The 22808-nt window shown below is 41.5% G+C and overlaps 1 protein-coding gene across 1 annotated transcript in view; it reads left to right on the top strand.

The window, feature by feature from the left end:
• Positions 1-22808, top strand: part of GRIK3 (glutamate ionotropic receptor kainate type subunit 3) — a 1024044-nt gene that overhangs the window by 533132 nt on the left and 468104 nt on the right. The window contains exons 6-7 of the mRNA XM_069223872.1: positions 7056-7229; positions 19106-19249. Coding sequence (XP_069079973.1) covers positions 7056-7229; positions 19106-19249 — 318 coding nt within the window. The remainder of the gene's footprint in view (positions 1-7055; positions 7230-19105; positions 19250-22808) is intronic.

Genomic DNA, 22808 nt, shown 5'->3' with positions numbered 1-22808 from the left:
GGGTAGCAAAAGAAAATCAGAGCAAATTAGACACCACCCATCTTTTCCGATATGCAGGAATTAGGGCTGTCTAGAGTTGCAATTATTTTCTCTAAAAAGTTCCCTTATTCCTACAAGTGCTCTGACTGCTAGCTGTAGTTTGCGAATGTTTATTAATATGATTTTTCGCCTAAATCAGGACTTTCGTGCCCCTTATAGGTTCCTTCAAGAAAGCAAATGTCAATATCGATCAAGTTTCAAAGCAGTTAGGAAAACAGTTTTAAAATAAACTTGTGAGACACTGTCACAACCATTTTCAGAGCCAACTACCACTCACAAGGACAGATTGCCAAGATGTGGGGGGAACTATGTGAGCATGTAAAAGTAGGAACGTTTTTTGAACTACGAACAGACCATCATACAGGAACTTCTTGATCATCTGCTCGTATAATAGACACCCACGTTGGCAACTAAGGTTCACTACAAATTATCTGGTATTAGCAGTATGGAGGGTGTTGGAAAGTGCATTTATCCACTCATATTTTTGAGAATAGTATAGTAAACATTCTATTTTATGTAAAACTGTATTTTAAATAAAAAAATGTGTGCTGTAAAGCACAATAGACTTTTATGTAACGCTACACTTGCAGAATCTTCCACCTACGCAAAATATGCACACATAGGTTTGGAAAATAATTGCTAGTTAACAATCTGTGTGAATAATTTACATGAGCTAGCTTCAGCTATGCATGCATGGAGAAATATAGTTGCCTAAATCAATCCGTTTCTGTGGCCTCCCATTGGATTTCAAATTTAATATTTTAGTTGAAATAGCTCATTACGTGTTTCCCTCCTCAATCAACTTTCAGTTAAGACGGCAACAGTTAATTCGGTCATTTTACATTCAAAGGGGCTGCATTCATCTAGTAATAAAGCTGGCCAATTGCTAGCACCCTTCTCTCCTGTACTAAGGAGCAGCACACGTGACCTCAGCTGACCTGCTCCTCCGGCATCCCCAGCTCACAACAAGGTTTATGGGCAACATTCCCAGCTCATGCTGAGGGTTGTCTCTCTTTCCTTTTTAGGTTTCAGCTGAAATATGGCAGGAAGGCGGGAGAGAGCAGACAGGCATATCTGACAGCTGGTGTTGTTAGATTATGCATAACTAAAATGAGATTGTTTTTAAGAGAGAAGTCTATTAACATTTGTCTGGCTTAACACCCAGGACGGCACCATTGCCTCCGCGTGCTCCCCATATGTTCTTTCGCAATGAACAATTCACAATTGGTGGCAAAGAAAAGTTAAAGCGTTGCTTCAAAGCGGCTTTCTTCCTTTTTTCTTAATTTTTGCGACTCAGCTCGTCAGTAGTGATTTGCTTTTAAGAGTGGCGTTAAAGGCCTCTTTCGTCCCAGGGCTGCAGAGTGTTTCTGATTGCTACGTGAGCCAGAGAGCAAAATTTATATAGGCTGAGAGCTAACATTCAGACATACCTAGCGGCCAAGAGACACATTATCACCGACTAAGTGTCTGAGAGTCGCACACCCACCACTGCCTGCCAGCCACATGCACCAGGGACACCTCTCCTGGAGCCCTGTTTGCCAACATCATGCACCTTGTTTCACTGCCAGCTGAGGGGGGTTCGAGTCCTCGCCCATTCGCTAACAGCTTGGCATTAAATGTGCTTGAGTGGCTTTTTTATCCCTTTCTGTCCATATAGGACGGTAATGCTTGGGAAACATCACGTCTTAACTCGTACGAAATGGATGAATGGGCTCTCCTGCAGTGCGGTGCTACCTTTGAACAGCACTGCACTGCACTTTGGAACGGGCCAGTATTTTGTCTTGTACCAAGGGGTTAGTAGAGCACAGAGCAGAGATTCTGTCAGCAAGCAGGTGCACAGCGCCCAACAAATGAACATTAATGTTGCGGGATGGAGCGCCCTTGGGCCTCATTGGACAGGGTCATGAAAGAAGGAATGGAGACGTGCAACAGACTGAAGCTCTTCGAACCCGCTTGTGCGCTTCCAGGCACTGAAACTGCAAGCACTTTCTGATAAAGGAACTGGGTTCGCAACACCATGAAGAGTGACACTTTGGGAGAAGACCAGGATCAGAGCATACAGCTGCCCTATAGAACCGTTGCGTGACCCGGACCAGCCCCAGTGCCAACAACCACACCCCAGAGAGCGGAACCTGTCTGCCACAGTCCTCTGTGCATGAGAGGTAGGCAGTCACTGATGCATTCCCTTGCAGGAGTCAAGGAGATGTGAATGGTCTTCTGTGACTCTATTTCACACACTGAAATGCAAAGGTTTTGGCAAAGGACCGCCCCGCAGGGGGCATCAGGGGCCGGCGCGTTAACCACTGCCGGGGACCCGGGCCTCAGCGGCAATCCAACAAAGGACGGCATTCCCCCTCAAGGGAGAGGGAGGAGCCCCCGAGGACATACGTCTGGCCACTGGGGGTACAGCAAGAACAGGAAAAGTGCAAACCCCCCAATGGGTGGGGGAGACACAGCCCCGCCCTCAGTTTGGAGGGGAACCTAAAAGGATTCTGCTGCCCAGGCAGGAATCACTTTGGGGGCCACGAGGGACAGCGCGCGGGATAACCTTGCAAAGCAAATTGTGACTTTCCATTTGTGAATACATCTCCGTTGCACAGGATCAAGGTTTACCTCCATTTTCAAATTAAGGAGGTTACGCCATGATTTCATCGTTAACAAGTCGTTAAATGTCAATATTCCAAACACTTTTTAGAATATGATGTTGACATCTGCAGATTTACAGCAATTTCAAACATATTGCTCACCCTTTTAATATGTGGCTTAACTGCCCCGTGTACTTCTAATTTCCCTCATGCATTTGAAACACCTAATATCATCATTAGACACGCTTTTCTTTTAGAATGAATGTTTCATGCATTAGAAGTGTCTTGTTTTAATTCATTCATGTTTACAGCTAAAATAAAAGAACACTTGCCAACTGGCAATAAATGAATTTGGTTCTGGGTGATACTAAATGTTCCTAATTCAAAAATATCGAAATCCATGGTACACAATAAAGGTCAAAGGATAAAAAAAATAGAATCTTGTGCGCTGACAGAACGTACCATTCACACTGATGAACGTGACACATAGACTCTCCCTTAAAACTAGAACGGCACTACGGCCCTTAGCTGTGATTAATCTGATAAAGATTGGACGAGCCACGAACACTAGGTTGCCCAGGTGACAGTGACCTTCACCGAGAACCCACTGCTTAGTTAAGAAGCACTCAATACCCCACCCCCTGCTAATAATGAGTGGCACTGTGACGTCACCAGTGATGTCACAGTTCAGAAGAAGGTCTGGAATGTAAGATGATAGAGTGTTTGCAATGCCCTCGGGGCCGAAGACTGACACAGCAGTGTTATGAAGATTTTCCCACAGAAGCAGTGAACAAACAACTGTGGCAGTAGTTGGTATTCCGAGGAACGCAAAATTCACCTGCCTTTAAGAGTTGAATCAAAGCAACTGGGAGCTAACAAGCTCCTGCTCCCTGAATGACAAGAAAGTACATTGACTTCAGAAGCATCATCAGCTGCAATATTCAGACAGCACGGGCAATTTACGGACCAGCGACCCTACTGAAGATGGGGATATCCTTACGGAGTGTGGTCCTAGGCTGCCACTTACCAGGTCGTCCACGAGGAGTGAAAGCAACAGTACCAGCTAAGGCACAGGTAAAGATAACTTGACCTTACTTGCCACTTCATCAAGACACTGATAAGTTCGCCATTGCTTATTTTTTTAAAAGCCTGAAGGAAGATATTCAGCACAACCCAGTGAGAGGGACTGTAAAAAAAATGAATACATTTTGAACGGTGAAGCCAAAGAAACCTTTTCTTAATCACATAAAAGAAAAGTGAAAGAGAAGTAGCCATTCAAGGTGATAATCCATCCACCCAGATGCAGCGAAGAAAATTACTGGGTGTGGTGATTTGGTGGAGTGAGGGTCAGTTTAACAAATTATCATTTCAAGTTGATGTGATGTTACACTATTGCATATTGCTTAGCTGTTTATACCTCGAAGAGGCGCTGGTTAACCTATACAGATTTGTTGGAAATAGAGAACTAATCTAAAAATGGGTTGAAAATATGACTAAGGGACTATCCCCTCTTGATACGTGACGTGGGCTTGAGACCCTCACGGGTGAGTAGCTGAGCCTTACAAATATTGATTGATAATATTGATTGATTGGGCTGGATACTTGTCATGATCAAGAAGGCAAAGGGTCATGACGATCATCTCACCCTTTCCCAGTAAGTCATCAGTTATAACAGAGCATTTTATGTAAATCATGTGGAGGGCCGATCTGTGCAAGTAGCCCCTTAGTTAATTCAGAGCAATTAAAATGATTACGAGTACCAAATATGTGAAATGAGGGGTGCTGGAGGCAGATTGAAGGTTGTAGTGGGTATGTAGTCAGGTGCTAATTTTGACAGCTATTCTAGGCCTTTGTGCCAAAAGCTTTGTCTGCAAAGCACGGGGCCTTAGATTAATTGCAGCACCCACTGGGAGCTGGCACAATTCTGATAAGGTGGGTTTGATTTGTTCCGTCTTGCAGTGGTTTAAGCACAATCTGGCTGGCTGATGTTTTTTTTTGGCGGCTCAATATAGATGTTGCAGAGGTCCAAGCATAACTTCACCAAGGTTACTTTTGGCTAAATCTGATAATGGGTTATAAAGTAACGGGAGCATCTTCTAATATTGAACTATTTGAAATATATTCAAAATATTGCTGAGTAATCAAACAAAAAAAATCAATCGAGGAGTGCAGTGAATCGGCATAATTTCCCATGACAACCCACTCTCCCACGCCCCTTATCTGTAACCCTCTATCAAGGGTTTCTATTTCAGAATCAAAGCACAAACAAAAAGACAAATGTCCATATTTACAGTGAGCAGCACTGATTTCAAGCCACTTTTAATGTAGTTTCCCCGCCTGGATACACACTTTAAAAGCACTGCAAGAGGTAATAGTTACAGCGTTTCCACAGTGGAAAATGAACTAGCACATTTATACACCTACTTATGATATAGGGGAACTGGTTTTCACATAAAATAAGTTTGTGAAATTAGGAAATTGGTAGAAATCTATGGTTTTCTTAGATTTTCAGCAGTCATTCTGGGATTCTTTGTGAATTCCATAATAGTTCAAATTTTCTTCAAAATGGAATCACAGACATAGGCTTGAAGGCTACATGGCATTTGTTGATTTCCTATGCCCTCCAGGAGCAGCAGTATGGAAAGTGTTGCACTATTCCAGATGTTCCAAGAGCGCACACAATTGGGTGGCCTCAGCATGGAGAGCGAAGATTCGCCATATTACCAACACAGTTTGTGTTCCCTAGTGCAGGTAGGAATTGACGCCTGAACTGTGAACTGCAATGCATTGAAAGACGGACTGGCTATTTCAAACCCAGTGATTTGTGCATGTCTGACTGTAGCTACCGGGGGGGGGGGGGATAGATGAGGGCCCCTACACCCCTGGCACTCTGGTACCTCGTTCTCAATGGGTATTTCAGGAGGGTACGCTGACTGTGCAATGCTTCATATGATGCACACAATCAGTGCACCCACCTCCAGATGTCCCATTTGGCCCTGTATCTGTGCCTACGGTGTGGTGATTAAGCAAGTGAAAAGCTGCAAATTCATTTGCAATTGCAATGCCTCAAGCAAATTTGGGAAACCTTGGTAGGATCGCGTGGGCTAAACATGTGCACCTGAATGATCTAGATCACTGAAGGCGAAGCACGAGAAGCCTCTGTAGCTAATTCTGTATTAGCGAAGTGCCAAGGGGGTGGAAGTGGGGCGATGCAAAAACACAAGTGAAAACATCTATTGGTCCCCGACAACGCCTTCTGTAATATGTTCCCAAATATCTTTTGGAGGTTGGAGGGCATAGAATTCTTGGTATTGGTTACACAAGTTTAGTTCTTCAAATAAAAGTTTCTGACCTGAGTAGTCATTTCACCCTGATATTTTCAATTATAACTTATCTCCAATTATTTAACTAAATGCATGAAACATTCATATTGTTAAAATGTGGTCACTGATTCTCAATTGAAGGACTTGCAGCACTCGATCAAAATCTTAGATGAATTTTGTGGGCACTGTTTTCAAAATAAAATGACACCTGCACTCAGTTTTGATCCTTCACAAGGATGCAGATTTCCAAATTGTAGGGAATCGCAGAGGTTTCCAAGTTCTGCTGGAAACACGTGACAGTTGCAGGTTTGCAGGAGTCCTTCAGGAAAATGTTGGTGAATTCCTACTTGCGGGTGTTGGAAGACGTTTCACAAGTGAACTTGTACATAAGGTAAAATGTAATATACAAATTACTGGTGCTGCAAGGCCTTTCATAAGTGAACTTGTACTTAAGGTACAATGCAAATAAAAATTACTTTGCATGTGCGCAATTGCATTTTTCTTTCATTTTAGCTTCTTGTGAGTGAAATTTCTACCCATAAAATACGCCGTGTGAACACGCACATGGAGCTTTGAGAGTTATTCAAAAGGAAGTTCATAATGCATTTCTCTCCACCATTCCTTAGCTTAGGCAAAAATAGTCAGTCTCAGGATAGCTACTTTCCTTTCCATTCTTTTTTATTACATATATGACAAATTACAATACTCTGCTTCTCCAACTTTTGTAAACAAGTTTTTAAAACTTCTTAAGCTCTGTAAATCTTTCTGAACTTAGCTTGGCATTTAATAAAATTGGGAGTGAATGAATTTGCTAATAGTATGTCTTTCAAGAGAAAGACCTACTTCTACACATCCCTTGACTTTCACAATAATTTTAACGCTGGGAATGCTGCTATGAGGGGTCTAATCTATTTTTGTATTGTTCTTTCATGTATCCCTTTCTTAAAATGATATTATTTCATCTCAGTCCTGGTATTGGTTAGATCTGGTTAGAGGCAATGTTTTAGACTGATATCTGCGGAATTGATAGAAAAATCAAAACAGCTGTGAAACACAACTCGAAAAACTGAGCCACAAAATGTTTCACGTGGTTTCTTTCTTTTCAAAGGATTTGTACGCATTGGACATGGAACCGTATCGATATTCTGGAGTCAACTTGACTGGGTTTCGCATTCTGAATACTGAGAATCCTTATGTGACAATGATCTCTGAAAAGTGGTCTATGGAACGCCTTCAAGCGGTACCCAAGCCTGAGACTGGTCTGCTGGATGGAGTAATGACGGTATGATGATTGCTTTAAGGCGCCATCACCCTTAGTTGTGTATGGTCAAGATCACAGAAATTTAGCACATGCTGTCCTACACATTCAATGTAATTTGTGGTGGAATTAGGATGTTTTAGTTTTCAGTGAAGAAAGAAAGAAAACAATCTGGAAAGCTGTCTCCTGCTTTCAGTGCTTATGCAACAGCTGGTCATTTACTGATCTGACACTGATGGTCTGCGTTTTTAAAGGAAATAAAAGAAAGATTCTTAGGGTTGGGAAGGGTTGGCTATAGGTGGGGGGTCATGTTTGGAAGGGTACTCTACATGTATATTCAAAATGTTGATGTGGTTAAAGAAATCAGTAAAAGTATTTTTGTTCTAAAGTGACTGGTTTTATAAAGGTAAATTCTAAAACAAAATTAGCAGTCAGTTGATTTGGAGATACTTGTAGCTGTCTGCTTTTTCATGCACCACATGAGCAGGCAGCTATATCCTCTAATCTGGTTTTAACTTTACATATAATAAACTAAATAACATTTAAAACATGATTTACTTTATACTGCTTAATATTTCACACTTATTTTACATAAATTTTCGCAAACGATTCAGAGCGTGATTGCTCATCTATCTTATCTAATATACTTTTTTTGCTTTCATAATGATAGCTTAACACCAGGAAATCCTGCCTACAATCGCTGTGTTCTATAAATCTGCCAGCCTAAGGTTCTCTTACATTAAAGGAGGAAAGTGACCAAGGGTCTGATTTATGGTTTGGTGGTATGTACATTGTCCAGCAGGGTGCCAGGGGACATTGCATCAGCCCCGCTGACTGACTGATGAGTACCATATTTAGAGATTACCACTGGACAAGTGGCAATACCTCTGTCTCCAGAGGAACTGCTGTTACAGCAGTTCTCCTGAAGGTAACAAAAGTGTGGTGCACGGCCACCAAGAGCTTTGACAGTTGTTTACTTACATTTTGATTTTTTAAAACGATCAAAGTGTGTTGAAAAACAAATAACTAATAATCTTCACACACAAGGATTTATTTTCCTGCTTCTAAGGGGTCATTGGGTTTTATTTTTCTGTTTGCCAACATCTGGTTTCCCTTGGAGGTAACGGACAGAATAAAAATTATATCAAACCATCAGTCCTGAATAGGTCAGGGAGTTTAATGCCCTTACTCTGACTTTTGGGACCTCATTGGAGCAAGCTTTCTGTTAATGGAGCAAATGGATATCACAAATGGAAAGTTCTCAGTCTACCAGACTCTTAGTAGAGAAGGAGGACTAAGAGTTTGGTGGGCACGGGAGTTGTCACGTTTGTGATGGAGTACCCTGTCTGCCAAACTCTTATTTAGGTCCTAAATAATGACACCAAAGGATGTGGCAATGATATGATAGGTTAATGTGTTCAATTAAATACTTCCTAACATTGTAAAAATTGTATTGAGCTTCTTCTCGAAATATAGTGACTTGCTCATGACCTATGGCAGGGGTATTTTATCACATAAATATGTAGGCCTATTGATAGATGATTAGAAGAGGCATATAGATAGATAGACAGCCATGCAGACAGAGAGACAGGGGAGTATGCAATCAAGACATTTCTTTTTTTTGGTGTAAACATGGAAAGGATAATCACTATCCTGAGATTTACTATTTTTCCAGTGCTAAAATGTGTTCCATAAAAGAGCAGTACTACCATCAACAAAGTACAAATCTCTAGTGTACGTGCTAATTATGAGTTGCACAGAGCAAAGATGCCAAAATTACCAAGACTGACTGGTAATTGAACCCTTGCACCAAAAAGTACGAGTTTATGTGACAAAATGGAGAATAACCATGTGGACCCAAAATTATCATGTTCGTGATCCCCGGAGTCCCTATTCCTATTCTAGGCCCTATGACACTCCTCTTTACCACCTGCTGCCAGCAGGTGGTATATGGTGAAAGGTTCCAGTGTGGACCATTGAAGGGGTCGGGGGATAGGGAGGGTGCTGCCGGGGGGCTGACGCGGGGGATGCGGAGGTGAAGCACTAGACACTCCACGTCATAGCAGGAGGTCAGCTTGTGCCATCATTACCTGCCCAAGCACACATGTACTTTTAATGGGTGTGAATTTTCACCCAGTAAAAACAGGCCCATAGTTCCCGATACCAGTAATCATGGATTCAGTAACACTTGACCTTATGTGACCAGGTGGAGTAGTAGCCCCTGGGGAATAATGGTCTGCCTGATTTGCAGTGGGGCCCCAAGTTTGTTCAAAAGTACTGCAGCTCTCCGGGGAAATTGGCATTTTCTGAATTTGAACTTCTTCCAGTTAGACATCCAGTGCAAACATCCCCTTAAGCTGGAAGAAAGTTTACTATAGCAGGGGGTCATGAAATATCTATGCAACTGCCACCTTTTTAATTGAGAATGCATATAGTATTTCAGAAATATTGCATTTTGTTAAAATGCAAGTAAGTCCGAAACTACTGGAAGAATAAAAAGAATCACAAAAGCGGTGACATCTTTAGTGAGTCTAAGTATTACTGTTGCTTTCTAGAAAAAAAATGGTTAAAATCAAGTTTTGGCCCTAATTCTGTCAATGGGGCCAGTCACCTGGCTCTGAACCAAACTTGGATTGACTTCTGATGTGTTAGTACATCATTAACAAACCACACTTTGAGTCCGTGTCCCTGTCCTCCCATTCCAGTAGTCGAGTCTGTCCTTTTTAGGCTGAGATGTTTTTTATATACTGCAAATATAAAAAAGATATTTGTGTCTGGAGAGTTATTGAATCTAGTGATTCACAGCGCTGGAGGCGAAGCGCAGCCTTGATGTGAGAGACGCGAGCAAGGCAGCGAGTGTTCAGCCGAGCCTCATTATGGCAGTCCTGCTGGGTTTTAATGGTCCTTGGTGTCTGAAGATGGAGAAAACAACTTTAAAATTCAAACACTGCATTGAAGAAAACAAAATACAAGATATAGAAAATATTTATAGCTGGAATTTGCTCTCTGCTGAGGTTTTTGTAGAGCAATAATCCTGGATGTAAAAAGCAACTTCTCGCTGCAAAGTCCTTGTCAAGAGCTCATGTGAGAGCTTGATTCAGGCTGAGTCTGCAGTGGTCAGTTGCAGCTCTTTTTTAGAGTTATATGTCAGAATACCGAGCACAAAACATTGCGCTACCGAAATATCATAGCCAGAAAATCACCTACCAAATTATTGTGAAGATAGGTATAAATACTTAAGTATAGCTTGCTTTTCTTAACTTAATATCTGTGTTATAGATATATGTATAAAGGTACATAAGTATAGTAAATCTATACTTACCTAAGCATTCTTATCCTTGCAATATTTTGGTAGTCAAAATTGTGGCTAGTATTTTAGTAGAAAAACAGCAAAGTGATGGATGAAATGCTTGAATTAATCTCAGCCACTCGCAATCCCTCGGGCCGCATTCCAATCCATCAGTTTTCTCCCACAATGACACCTCAGTTTGGACCCCGCCATATGCACATCAGTCTTTACCATGCTCCTCATAGGAGCAGTCCACCCCAAACAGCCAGGCCATGTCCCTCCTGAACCGGAAATGTCTTTAAAACATAGTTAATTATTATTTCAACTTTTTCAAAACAATATATATGTATATTTATATATTTTTACATTTATACATTTAGATATACATCTAAAAGTCACTTAATGAAACTATTAATTTTGTATTATTTTTTATTAATTTATTATATTAAATAATTTTTTCAACATTTATTTTAAAAAATCAATATTCTTCCCTTTTCTTAATGATACTCTCTTTCATAACATTTTTGACACAGCATTTATTAGTTTCCATTGTAAATAGATAAACAAGATATTTTTGTAAATATGTTCAACACAATATTTATGTCAGTTGATATTGATGTTCTCATATATGCTGTATGTATGAATATATGCTGTTCATCTATGTGCTGTTGTACAAATGCTGCCATACAACGGGTCTGGGAGGACTGCGGTTCACAAACATGGAGCATGGGGTAAACCCTGAAGTCAGTTTCTGTGTGCTGCAAACCAAAATCTGTTGGCACATGCAGTCACGGTGTGCATCTTCACATACAGCTCTGGCTTCGCGAAAGGCTACTTTTAAAACAATAATGTTGTTCCCTTGAGTGTTTTCTACTGCAGTTTCTGTCATAAAGTGACAATCACCTAGTAGGCTGTTGTGGTTTCCAATGGGTATGTAGTTACTCCAGACTCTTTCATTGATACATTGACCAGCCCATGGAAAATCATCTGAACCTGGATGCATAACAGGATGAAATGTTTGCTGATTGACCTTTGGATCCTCTAATGACTGTCAAACAATCTCCCAGGTGGATCTTAAATGTACTAAATAAATGGTTTCCTATAAAGCCTCTTAAGACTGACAACATCATTAGAAAGATCGGCTGATCAACGTGAATGTCAAACTACAAAAAAATCTTTATCAATTAGAAAAACGGATAACATTTACACAAAAAGTTTCCTACAGGGACTATACCAAATATGTAAAGCAACCATCTTGAAAGCCAAGAGGCCCCACTATTCACTGTGCACTTGGAACAGATCATTCAAATGTAATGCTCTCTTCACAATGATCTCCTAATTGCATAATCTTTAATGTAACTCCAACAATGATAACTGCTCTCAGGCCCTCTGCATTTATCTTGATGATTATTTAATTGAAAAAGCTCTCAACATGAGTCACCCTTCCAAGTGAGAACAATTAGGGCCCAATTCACAAACAGTCTCTGCAGTTGTAGCAGGGGCTCTGCACTCATGGCAGAATCTCTGTAATGAGAATTCTCATTGAGGAGATTTTGCCACGAGTGCAGAGATTCTGCCACAGAGATTTCACCAAGATTGTGGAGATTTTGCCACAACTGTGGAGTCTGTTTGTGAATTGGGCCCTACGTGATACCTTTTGCATGCATATTCCAAAACTACTGAACCAAAACTCAATAATCAAGTTAATATCTATGGTTAGACTGCCAACTGACCCACGCGCCTTATAGATTTACAACATCTTGCTAACATCTCCTGCTATCATTACAGTCAAAGCAATGAAGAACACCTCCCTGTCAACGGAAGAGGTCCATAAGAAACTGTAAAATTCATAAATTAGTCCAGTACTTTAGAAGAAATATCCTGTAGAATCAGACCCTGCAAATTCCATGCTAAAACCAAACAGGTCATTCCTTTGGGTGGGCTCATTAAAAAAGGCAGCTTTCAACAAAACTCCTGTTTCCTTGAATAAAGCAACTACCTCAATAACAAACAGGCTAGTTTCTCTGCCAGAAAGACCGTGAATCAGTGTCCGTTGTAATCTGGGATTAGCTCAAGAACACAGTTGACTCACACAGTATTGGCACCTCTCCTCCATCTTGACCTGTCATCAGCATTTGACACCACAAACCATCAACTACTCATCCAAAGGCAAGGTGACATTGAGATCAAAGGCACTTTTGTTAGTCAGATCAAGACTTAACTGACAGAAGGAATCCAAATTGTAAAGCTTCCTCCTATCTGACCACCACCATTCACTGACCATGGAGGTGTCTTTCAAGGCTCAGTGATTGCCCTTGTACTTTTTAATGTCTACACTCCCACTTAACCAAGTGATCAAAAATGCATTTTTCATCGCAAGATTCCTATGCACGACTTTCCTTCAATTGGGGCTCTTTTACAGGCATTTGGTTGCTAGACACTAATACTGTTATGACTTGCCTATGCCAATGGTCTCTATTTTGGACTAATGATGTAATCAGCAACTTACAATTGATTCAGAATGCAACAAGACGTGCTAAACTTGAGTGAGTACAGCCACATCATTCCACGTCCATGTCTTGCTCAGGCTGCCAGTGGCTAGAATTACTTGGTTAAAAGCTCCATACATCACTGTTTGGGTATTAGGCTTAACAGGATCTGTCTTTCTACAATCACATTTAAGGATCTAGTACCAGGAGAAACTTCAGATGCGACAAAACATTGACTCCTCCTACTAGCCTCAGTGACATTGTGCATTAAGCAGGACAGATATCGTGACCACATGTTTCTATGGTTTTAAGTTTGTGGCAGCAGTAAAGGTTATTTTCTTGTTGTCCTTTTGCGGTCCAGGAACTATAGGGGCAGGTGGCATGTATGACAGGACTAAAAGGGGCCTTGCATTCCATGTAAAACTTTCACTGCTTCTTCATGTTTATTGTGGTTGCCTTGTACAGTAGTCTTACGATAAATTACAGGAGCCCCATACAAAATGTTGTGAGTGGCCTCTGAGAGTCTCACCATAGTATTACCACACACAGCTCACTGAAGGCCTTTTGGCCACACAACCTCTCTTCCCACTTTGCTTAGTGGCAGGTCTTCCATGAATCAGAGAGCATGATGAGGCTCATTGTTGCCTAGGTTTGATTAATAATTTTTGTCTTGGCGTCTGCTACATGTATGAAGAAGAGAACACAAGTTCCCACAGTTGCAAACGTGTTTGACTTGTTCTGCTTATTTCCAGTCTCTCTACTCTAGCAGCACGAAGCCCCCTACTCGTGGTAAATCCGAGATGCATTTTTAAACAAACAAATGTAATAAAATAATACCTTTTGAAACATGAACTTGTAGTCCAGTGGTTTGTGCAAATTTGACACAAATTGTATTTTCATGCATCTGTGGAAGAACTATTCTAGTGCTAAACTGTAGAGTCAATGTTTAATGGTGACTGTCCATTTAGTTCTATAGGGAACTTGTTTTCCCTCAAAGAAATTCACACCGCTAAGGATACTTCTCAGCGTTGCCAATGATCTTTCTTTTCATTCAGAAAACCATCTGCACAGTGAAGGCTTCCCTCTAAGTGTATGAGTAGGTCCTGGAAGCAGGAAACGTATAAAACATGTTTCTTGTTTCTCATAACAACGCAGTTATGAGCTGAGACAGTGTATACTTCCTAAACTTCCTACCAACGTTCGAAATGATTGTAATAAAATCTGTTCATAAGTATATCAGGAGGAAAAATACTTCCTGGTCAAAAGTGCAAACTAATCAACTAGAGAATCAACAGTGAATCAACCATACTGTAGTAACGCGCCTGTCCCAAATGAGTGAACATGAGTCCTACATTTCTCTGGGACTTGGCCAACGGCCGGTAGTCTATTCAGCACCTTCAAGTCTGGAAAAGCAGGAACCGCTTGTGTGGTGCTTTAGACAACCAGAAAAGACAGAACTACAAACAAGTCCTTTGTTCTCAGAGGGAGGAATAGGTCTCCCTGTACATTCACCATGAGCAAAAGTTGTGACCTCTTCACGTCTTGGCAAACCTTGCACCTGGGAACTGAATTTTTTTAAATACTTGTTCAAAACAAGACTTTGGTAAACTCGGGTTAAGCCCCTTTGTTGAGGCAGTCTTGGCCTGCACCGTGTCCACTCTGCTATAGTGAACCCAGAAATTATCGACTATAAAGAACCCAGAAATTGTACTAATGAAAAGGGAGAGAAAATCTGTAACGTCTACCATTTCATACACACCAGTGACCACAGAACTGAAGGCATTGGGAAGGTGATGCATTTGTGGATAAATCCACGATGAATGAACGGACGGCAGGTGAACTGAACGGGCACCAGCTTCTCCGATTAAATATTCTGACAATATTGTCTTTTGTATTATGGCATTTGTTTAGTACTTCATTCTTCTGAAACGGTCATAAAGTGCTCCAGATTTCATTTGGACCCTTGGATTCAGAGTTGAAAGTAGTGTTACATGGAAGGTACTGGGTGAGCCTCATGAGGTTGGGAGATGTGCTAAAGCATTGTGCAACAGGATTGCTGTGTTTAGGTATGAGATGTTCGGTAAAAGTGTAAAAAGTAAATGCATTTGTTCCTTCAGACATCTACCCATTGTTATGGTGACCCTCTGAAAAGCTGAACACAATAAAATGATGGATGAAGCTGTCTGGCACTAGGGCACAAAACAAGAGTGGCATGAATACAAAAATACCACACTGCTCTGAAAGTATTTACGGCAAGAAAGTTGCGAATATAATCTTTATTTCGGTCAGCAGCACACCTTTACTGGAACTACAAAATATATATGCAAAGAATTGATATGCACAAAGAAAATCAGCCTCTTAAAGTGACATAATAACATTTAAATAATGGAAAGGAACAGGATCGAGAACCTCAAACTTTAATTTCAAGTCTTCTGAAAGGAAGCAAACTTATTAGAAGATAGAATTGAATCCAAATTAAATCCACAGACATCTTACTTTTATTAAGCTGTTTCAAAGAACACGAACAAAGCAGAAATAGGAATTCAGGTTTGAAAGTAACATAGTTTAGTAAGTTACCACTTAAAACCATGGAAAACTGGCGAAATCCTAGAAGAATTAACTGCACAATCACAGCTTTCAAAAATTAGAAAATGTTAGGGGGTTGTTAGACTTGGCATCCTTGACGTGGTCTCCACTAACTTTTTGCCTCTCTTTCCCAGGTTGTTGATGTGTGCTGGACTATTTTTTTGCTATTGAGTGCTAAAGTGCAAATTCTCCTATGTAAAATGTATGTGTAATTGGCTTTCCATGATTGGCATATTTGATTTACTACTAAGTCCCTAAGACAGTGCACTAGAGTCGCCCAGGGCCTGTAAATCAAATGCTACTAGTGCGTCTGCAGCACTGGTTGTGGGACCCACATGAGTAGACCTGTAAACATGGTTCAGACCTTCCACTGCAGTGTCTTTGTGTGCAGTTTTAAACTGCCAATTCCACTTGGCAAGTGTCCCCACTTGCCAGACCTAAACCTTCTCTTTTTCTTACATGTAAGGCACCTCTAAGGTAGGCCGTAGGTACCCCCATGGACAGGGTGTAGTGTATGTTTAAGGTAGGACATATACTAATGTGTTTTACATGTCCTGGCGGTGCAATACTGCCAAATTCGTTTTTCACTGTGCAAGGCCTATCTCTCTCATAGGTTAACATGGGGCTCCCTTTAAATATTATTAAAGTGCAGTTCCCTTTGAGAGCAGATAGAAATCTGAAGTTTAGTGTCTCTGAACTCACAATTTAAAAATGCATCTTTTAGTAAAGTTTGTTTTTAGATTGTGTGTTTGAAAATGCCACTTTTAGAAAGTAGGCATTTTCTTGCTTAAACCATTCTGTGACTCTGCCTGTTTGTGGATTCCCTGTCTGGGTCAGTTTGACAGTTGGGCTGTTTGCACCTCTCTCTAGAGAGTGAAGCAAAGGGAGCTGGGGTGTAGCTTGCATATCCCAATGAGCCACCTGTGGTGGGCGGGAGGGGAGGAGTGGTCACTCATACCTGAAAGGGCTGTGCCTGCCCTCACAAAATGCAGTATCAGACCCCCTGGTGTGTGTCTGGGGCCTGGCCTGGGCAAGGCAGGAACTTACAAACAAAATAGACTTTTCTTTGACGATTGCCTACTTCAAAGGCAGAAAGGATTATAAGTAATGGACCCAAAACCCTTGAAAATGAGATCACTTCTGGAATCAAGAGGAACCTCTGCCAAGGAGAAGAGCTGAAGAGTGGAGGGGAAGTGCTGCCCCTACCTGTGACTGTGCTTTGTTGGGCTATCCTGCAGTTACTGCTTCTGCCTGTGAAAAGGGGCAAAGACTGGACTTTGTTCTGCATTCCTGCTTGAGAACAATCCCCAAGGGCTTGAACTGAGCTTGCCTCCTGTTGTTGAAGTCTCAGGGCCATTAAAGACTTCCCCTGCCAGCAATTGGACTCTATGCTGAGACTCCTGCCTTGCCAAGTGGTGCCTTATCCAGTTCCTGAGCCCTTGAAGTTAGCAGCCAAGAACTGAAAATCCATGCTCTGAACGCTGTGCTGGGAAATTTTCGGTGCACCTTCCGCAACACAGCTGATAAACGAAGCACCACCGGCTTCGTGGCTGAAATGGATGCTCCACCTGCATCGCAACTGGGAGATCGATGTAAGGTGGCTGGAGAAACGACATGCAACACCTGCTTACGGAGGCTTATAACGACGTAAACCCCACCCAGCGTGGTTTTCGTACACCGTAAGACTGGATTTTCTATGCATCGTCCCTGTGTGACAAAGTCAACCTGACTCTGCGTGGATCCGAGGTGCCCCGTCCAGAAATCGATGCATCGTTCTCTTGCGAGGGAGAAAAACAACACATCGCTGACCCGACCAGAGAAGGAAATGACGCACGGCCTCACTTACAAGTAAGGAATCGACGCATCGCTACCCTTTTCCAACGCACGCTAGTCCGTGTGACTTTATTTTCAATGCTAACCAGATACTGTGTGTAACAACAGCATTCTCACTGTTTTCTAAGGATTAAGACTTTTCTTTTTAAAATTCATATCTTGACTTGCGTAGGTTGAATTTTTGTTATTTTGGTCTTGTTTGATTTAGATAAATATTACCCATTTTTATAAATTGGTGTGATGTCCATTGTGTGGTGTTGTCACTGTATTGCTGTGTGTGTTGGTATAAATACTTTATACATTGTTTCTGAAGTTAAGCCTGCCTGCTCGTGCCAAGTTACCAAGGGGTTCAGCTGGGGTTAGCTCAGGTTGATTCTCCTTTACCCTGACTAGAGTAAGGGTCCGTGCTTGGACAGGAGGTAAGCTGCCTGCCAACCAAAGACCCTAATATACATTGTGTAGAACGTTCCAAAGACAGACAACACAAACACAGGAACATCTTAAGGAGTTTAGAGGGCCTGGGTCAAACATATTTCGGGGGCTCCCTTTCAGACCAGCTTTGAATTTATGATCAAATTTCAGCTCTTTTATGCCCGCCTTGGCCAGTGCACAAACACACTCCTCCAAAATCTAAATGTGTTTACATTCAATAATCAGTACAGCAGTAGCTCATTAATATTACTGCAAGCAATCTCTGTGACACCCTCACATTTCTCATATGTGGGGTCCTGTTTTGATCTAAAATAAACTTTTTTATGGCTGCTTCATGAAACAAACACAGCATTTCCTAGCAAAATGTCTGTAATAGACTCTCAGGCATCACCCACATCAAAAATAAATTAAAAGAAAACGGTATTTAAAACAATCTGTTTAAGAATTATTTAAGGTCATGAGGGCAAGACACTCTGCAGAACAGAGCAGACTCTATGGGGAACCCCTGAAAAGTTGGGTCCCTAGGCCAGAGCCCACATTGCCCATGCCTCAAAACATCTCTCCACACACAGCAAATATGCAGGAATGAGACACACAGAATTGCTCATTGACAGCCTTCCTTGGATTAAAGCACTTTTCTATATTTCCCACCGATCTTGCACATACATTTGTCTCCGAACCAATGCACTGTCACACCTCTTTATACACTGAACACCTTTTCATATATTTAATTGTTTTGGAGTTATTGAATTTTCTCTGTCTTCACACTCACATGTAATTGTGGATTGAATACAATTTTTACGAGCGCTATGCCCTCCTTTATCATTTGGTGTTCATTATTCCTGCCTAATTTACAAGACTTTGGGTAGAGGTACGCTGTGATCATAGTTTGGTTGACCGCTTAAACCCTCTTGATACACTCTTGAAGCATGATGCACCCATAGTTTCATCCAGAGGATGTCAAAAGCAGGACAATCTTTGGTAAGTTGCAAATTCATCCTGGAACTTCATTCTAGGGCAATTCTTAGGGGCACGTTTACTAATTAATACTGCAGTGCAGGACAACAAGCAAAGTTGCTGACGGTAAATGAGGACGGAAAATGAACACCAATGCTACACTGGTGTTCATATTCTCTGGTACCACAAGTGTACTCTATATTCCTCCCTGCCCCTCCTTATGATAAACGTGTAGCCAGACTTCCTCTGCCGTATATTGTACTTCCCTACCACGTGACAATTATCAGCTCCAATGCTCTCCCCCTTTATTTTAGACAGATGCTGCTCTGACCTATGATGCGGTCCATATAGTGTCGGTCTGCTACCAGCGGGCACCTCAGATGACAGTGAATGCCCTGCAGTGCCATCGCCACAAAGCCTGGAGGTTCGGTAATCGCTTCATGAATTTTATAAAAGAGGTAAACGCATGATTTAGAGCAAATGTACTTCCCAATGTTGTAAAAAATGTCATTATAGGGCATCCTTTTACTGTTCCAAGGATGCTATGGATGTTCTTATGGATCAGTGAAATGAACCGTGCTATCATTTCATTTTTGTGGTGTTGAGCAAACTCCTGTATGTTTTTTCACTTTATCACGTTTAATTAGGGCTGTTATGAATATGTTGCATTTGCAAAAAGAATCAAAAGTTATTTTTTATCACGTCTGTATATGGTTAACTCTGTGTAGCAGCACTGCGCCCACAAATCCCAAACCTTCACTAACTTAAGAAGCTTGTTTTATATAGGATTGGTATTGTCTACGTTGTGCTCTTCTTACGGTATGTAACTTTATGGGAAGGTTAGAAACAAGTAATAAAGTGGATCACGAAAAGGGGCGGGCACGAAACAGCCTAATGGGTGTCAAAAAACACATTGGATGGTGTCAAGCAAGAATACAGATGGCCTCACTGGGCTTTCATTCCTTCAGTGAACATTTATGACTTTGCAATCTTTTGGTCATACCTTTGCTCAAAAGAGTCCGTTAAGAAAGCAACTAATTTTTGATGGCGGCACCAATTCTACTGAAATACGTGTCCCCTCTAATCCATGCTGATCCTTCAGACAGTCCAAAATCAGTTATGGACTTTAGTCACAAAAATCACGCGCCCCCTTGGCATTTAATATTACTATATGTGGGACTTGCTGACTCTTTAAAAGATACGTTTTCTATTTTTATCTTACAAGCAAGTGCTCATCTTTTATATCTCTCCTTCATTCCCTCAGTTATGTAATATTAAGCTACATGCGAGGGCAGGCATGTCAGAGGCATCGACTGCCTTAGGGGCATCATAGATGGCGGGCAGTGATCTGTAATGGGCATACCATGAGCTGGACCACAATCATCCTAGACCATTAGACATTCATCACAATCAAGCAAAGCGAGCATAGGCCATATTTGTGAGATTATTGTGACGGGTGGGGCATGTGTCTTCACAGCTAAAGAGAGGGACAGAGGCTGGTTGTAAATGACAGAGAACAAACATTGTTAGTTAGTTATTTTAATTTTTGGTGTTTTAACAAGTACTGTTTGTCATCTTGTGATTACTTTGTAGCATTGGCATTGCAGCATACAAGTAAAATATATAAATATGGCGGTATAATGGTAAAAATTGCCAGATTTTTTAAAGTCCAGTCAGGTTCAATGGCAACTTTGACAGACATTCTTTTTTCGCGTTTTTTGTCAATGGTACAAGAGCATGAGGGCTTGGTTCGACCGAGACAGATGATTCCTAAAATACCACGATTTTATACATTTGTTGTAATTGGAGACAACTGGGTTTGTCTCGAAGGTGTGAGTCCAGCCACTTTTGAATCCAGCACCGAAAGCATCGACTTCTCTGTTTCTTCATTTTATCAATAAACCTTGGTACTTAGTTTGCATTTAGGCATCTTCTTTAGCTATGCCGGGGTTTTACATTTTCTTTTCTTTAGCTTCAGAGATCTAATTTACTGCACTCGTTTTTTTTTTTTTTTTTTTTTAATGTGTACGTCAAATGTGTATGCAAATTAAAAATGGAAATTCACTACAACAGCACGCGGGCTCATTTTCGCAAGGGATTCGGTATCCCAGCGCTGTTGGGATTATTACAATTCAGTGGCTCATGTTTTCTCTTTGAGGTTATTTAAAAAGGATTGTCCTAAACGAATTGAACTAAAACAGATAGATATTGGCTGCCATCTGGGGAGAGTGTAAGGCTTATGTTCTCACAGTCGAGCCACTGAAGATTTATATATGATGTCATATTATATTTCTGTAAAGTGCTTTATGCTTCTCTAAGGCTGCCTCGATGCACTTTTAGAGACTTCTGAGATGGAAACAGGAACCATGAGATACTGAAGGATGGGGCAAAATGGAGAGGAGAAAGAGGAAGCAATGTGGTCTTCGCCAAAACACTAATATCTCACTGGAATCTTACAGAAAACCTCCTTTACAGATGATTTCTTGTTGGAATGTTTATGTTATTAGACTTTCCATATGCCTTATTGCTTTCTGCTGGCCATTTCATTGTGCTGTACTTGTATCAGCCATATATTTCCATACAGAGTTGAGTTCAACTGCATTTTGCAGAATGCCATAGTTTGGTCCTCTCCTGTATATAAATGGTGGGCACAGTTTCTAATGCCCTGTCCTTTTATCCGCAGGCACAGGGTTAAGACAATTAATTATGGGTATTTCTTTCTTTGGCGAGCCTTATCCTGTGCATGTTCTTTCTTTCAACTGTTTCATAAAGAAGTACATCTTTCAAAATGACAACCCCCTTGTGCTTACCATCTGCCATAATGTGTTCAGTGATTATGGACCAAGGAGTGCATTTATTATTCAGACATTTCATACCAGCACTACAGCTTCCATCTTCTTATGGGCACCATATGAATCTCCAGCCTTTAGAAGGTGCTCATTGGAAGGAATGGCACTGGACCCTAGAGAAATCTGGACCCTACCAAACAGACATCTGAATATGGGGAAGAGTCACGACGATGTTGTGCTCTGCATCTGTTTTCAGAAGGGTGTGTGTTCAATTGACCAGTGCCAGGAAAGTCTATTGAAAAACTATTGGTAAATTAGTCCATTGCCATCAAAACCTACTGATCTGTATTTAGAGTAATTGTTATTTCCTCTGTGAATTTTGTGTTTCAATTCTGAACATGTTTTTTGTATAACTCTCATAAGAGACCTTAGGCGTACCAGACTCATGCTTAATTTGTCATATAATTCCACCGGAAATTGGTAAAGTATCGAAGCGATCCGCAGTGGGCTTGCAAGATCTGCAGACAGGCTGTTGCCTCATAAAAGTGTCCAACAGCACCATATAGTCTCTGGCATTTTAGAGACACCAGCCTTTCAAGGAAAAACTATTAGCATCTGATTGTAGAGAGCCACATGGGCTCTCCTTTGTTTTGTTACTCTGTCGGGTCACAGTAGAGGTATAAATAAAAGGGTTGCCTGTCATTCGGGTGCACATACACACACACCAACTACAACTTCTTCGTGTGTGTTATTTACTTTGGTCCCGACCCGTGTTAGCACGCACAAGAAATTACATTGGCGACAAAGCCTGTACGGATCCATGGTACCATTGACCTCGCCGTGTGCCTGTCCCCGAGAAGGCATGTAGGCAGGAGGGAGCTGCATGGTGCACAGCTCCTCCCAACAGTGCTCCGTTCGCTGTGATCAGTGCGGTCGAAGTGTGGCACCCCGCCCAGCCATGGTCATGTGAGAAGGAGGAGCGGCTTGTCCACGGTGGGTGAGTGACGTTTCCACATGCTCTCGCCGAGTGAGCCTAAGGCTCTTACGACCCAAGACAAGGACCCGCCCGGGGGTGCCCAAAACATGCCGGTTAGGAGTGTTGGAAGCAGCAAGCATCAGACACATGCACCATTCAGAAAAAAAAGGCAAATCGCAGAGGTGGATCACATAAATGCACAGGAGGAATATAAATTACAGTAGAAGAAGAGAGAAAAAAAGGCAAAAGGAC

The sequence above is a fragment of the Pleurodeles waltl genome, chromosome 3_1, assembly GCF_031143425.1.
Source record: "Pleurodeles waltl isolate 20211129_DDA chromosome 3_1, aPleWal1.hap1.20221129, whole genome shotgun sequence".
In the NCBI taxonomy this organism is placed as follows: domain Eukaryota; kingdom Metazoa; phylum Chordata; class Amphibia; order Caudata; family Salamandridae; genus Pleurodeles; species Pleurodeles waltl.
Note: the sequence above shows the minus strand (reverse complement) of the source record. Positions and strands in the feature narration are given on the sequence as shown.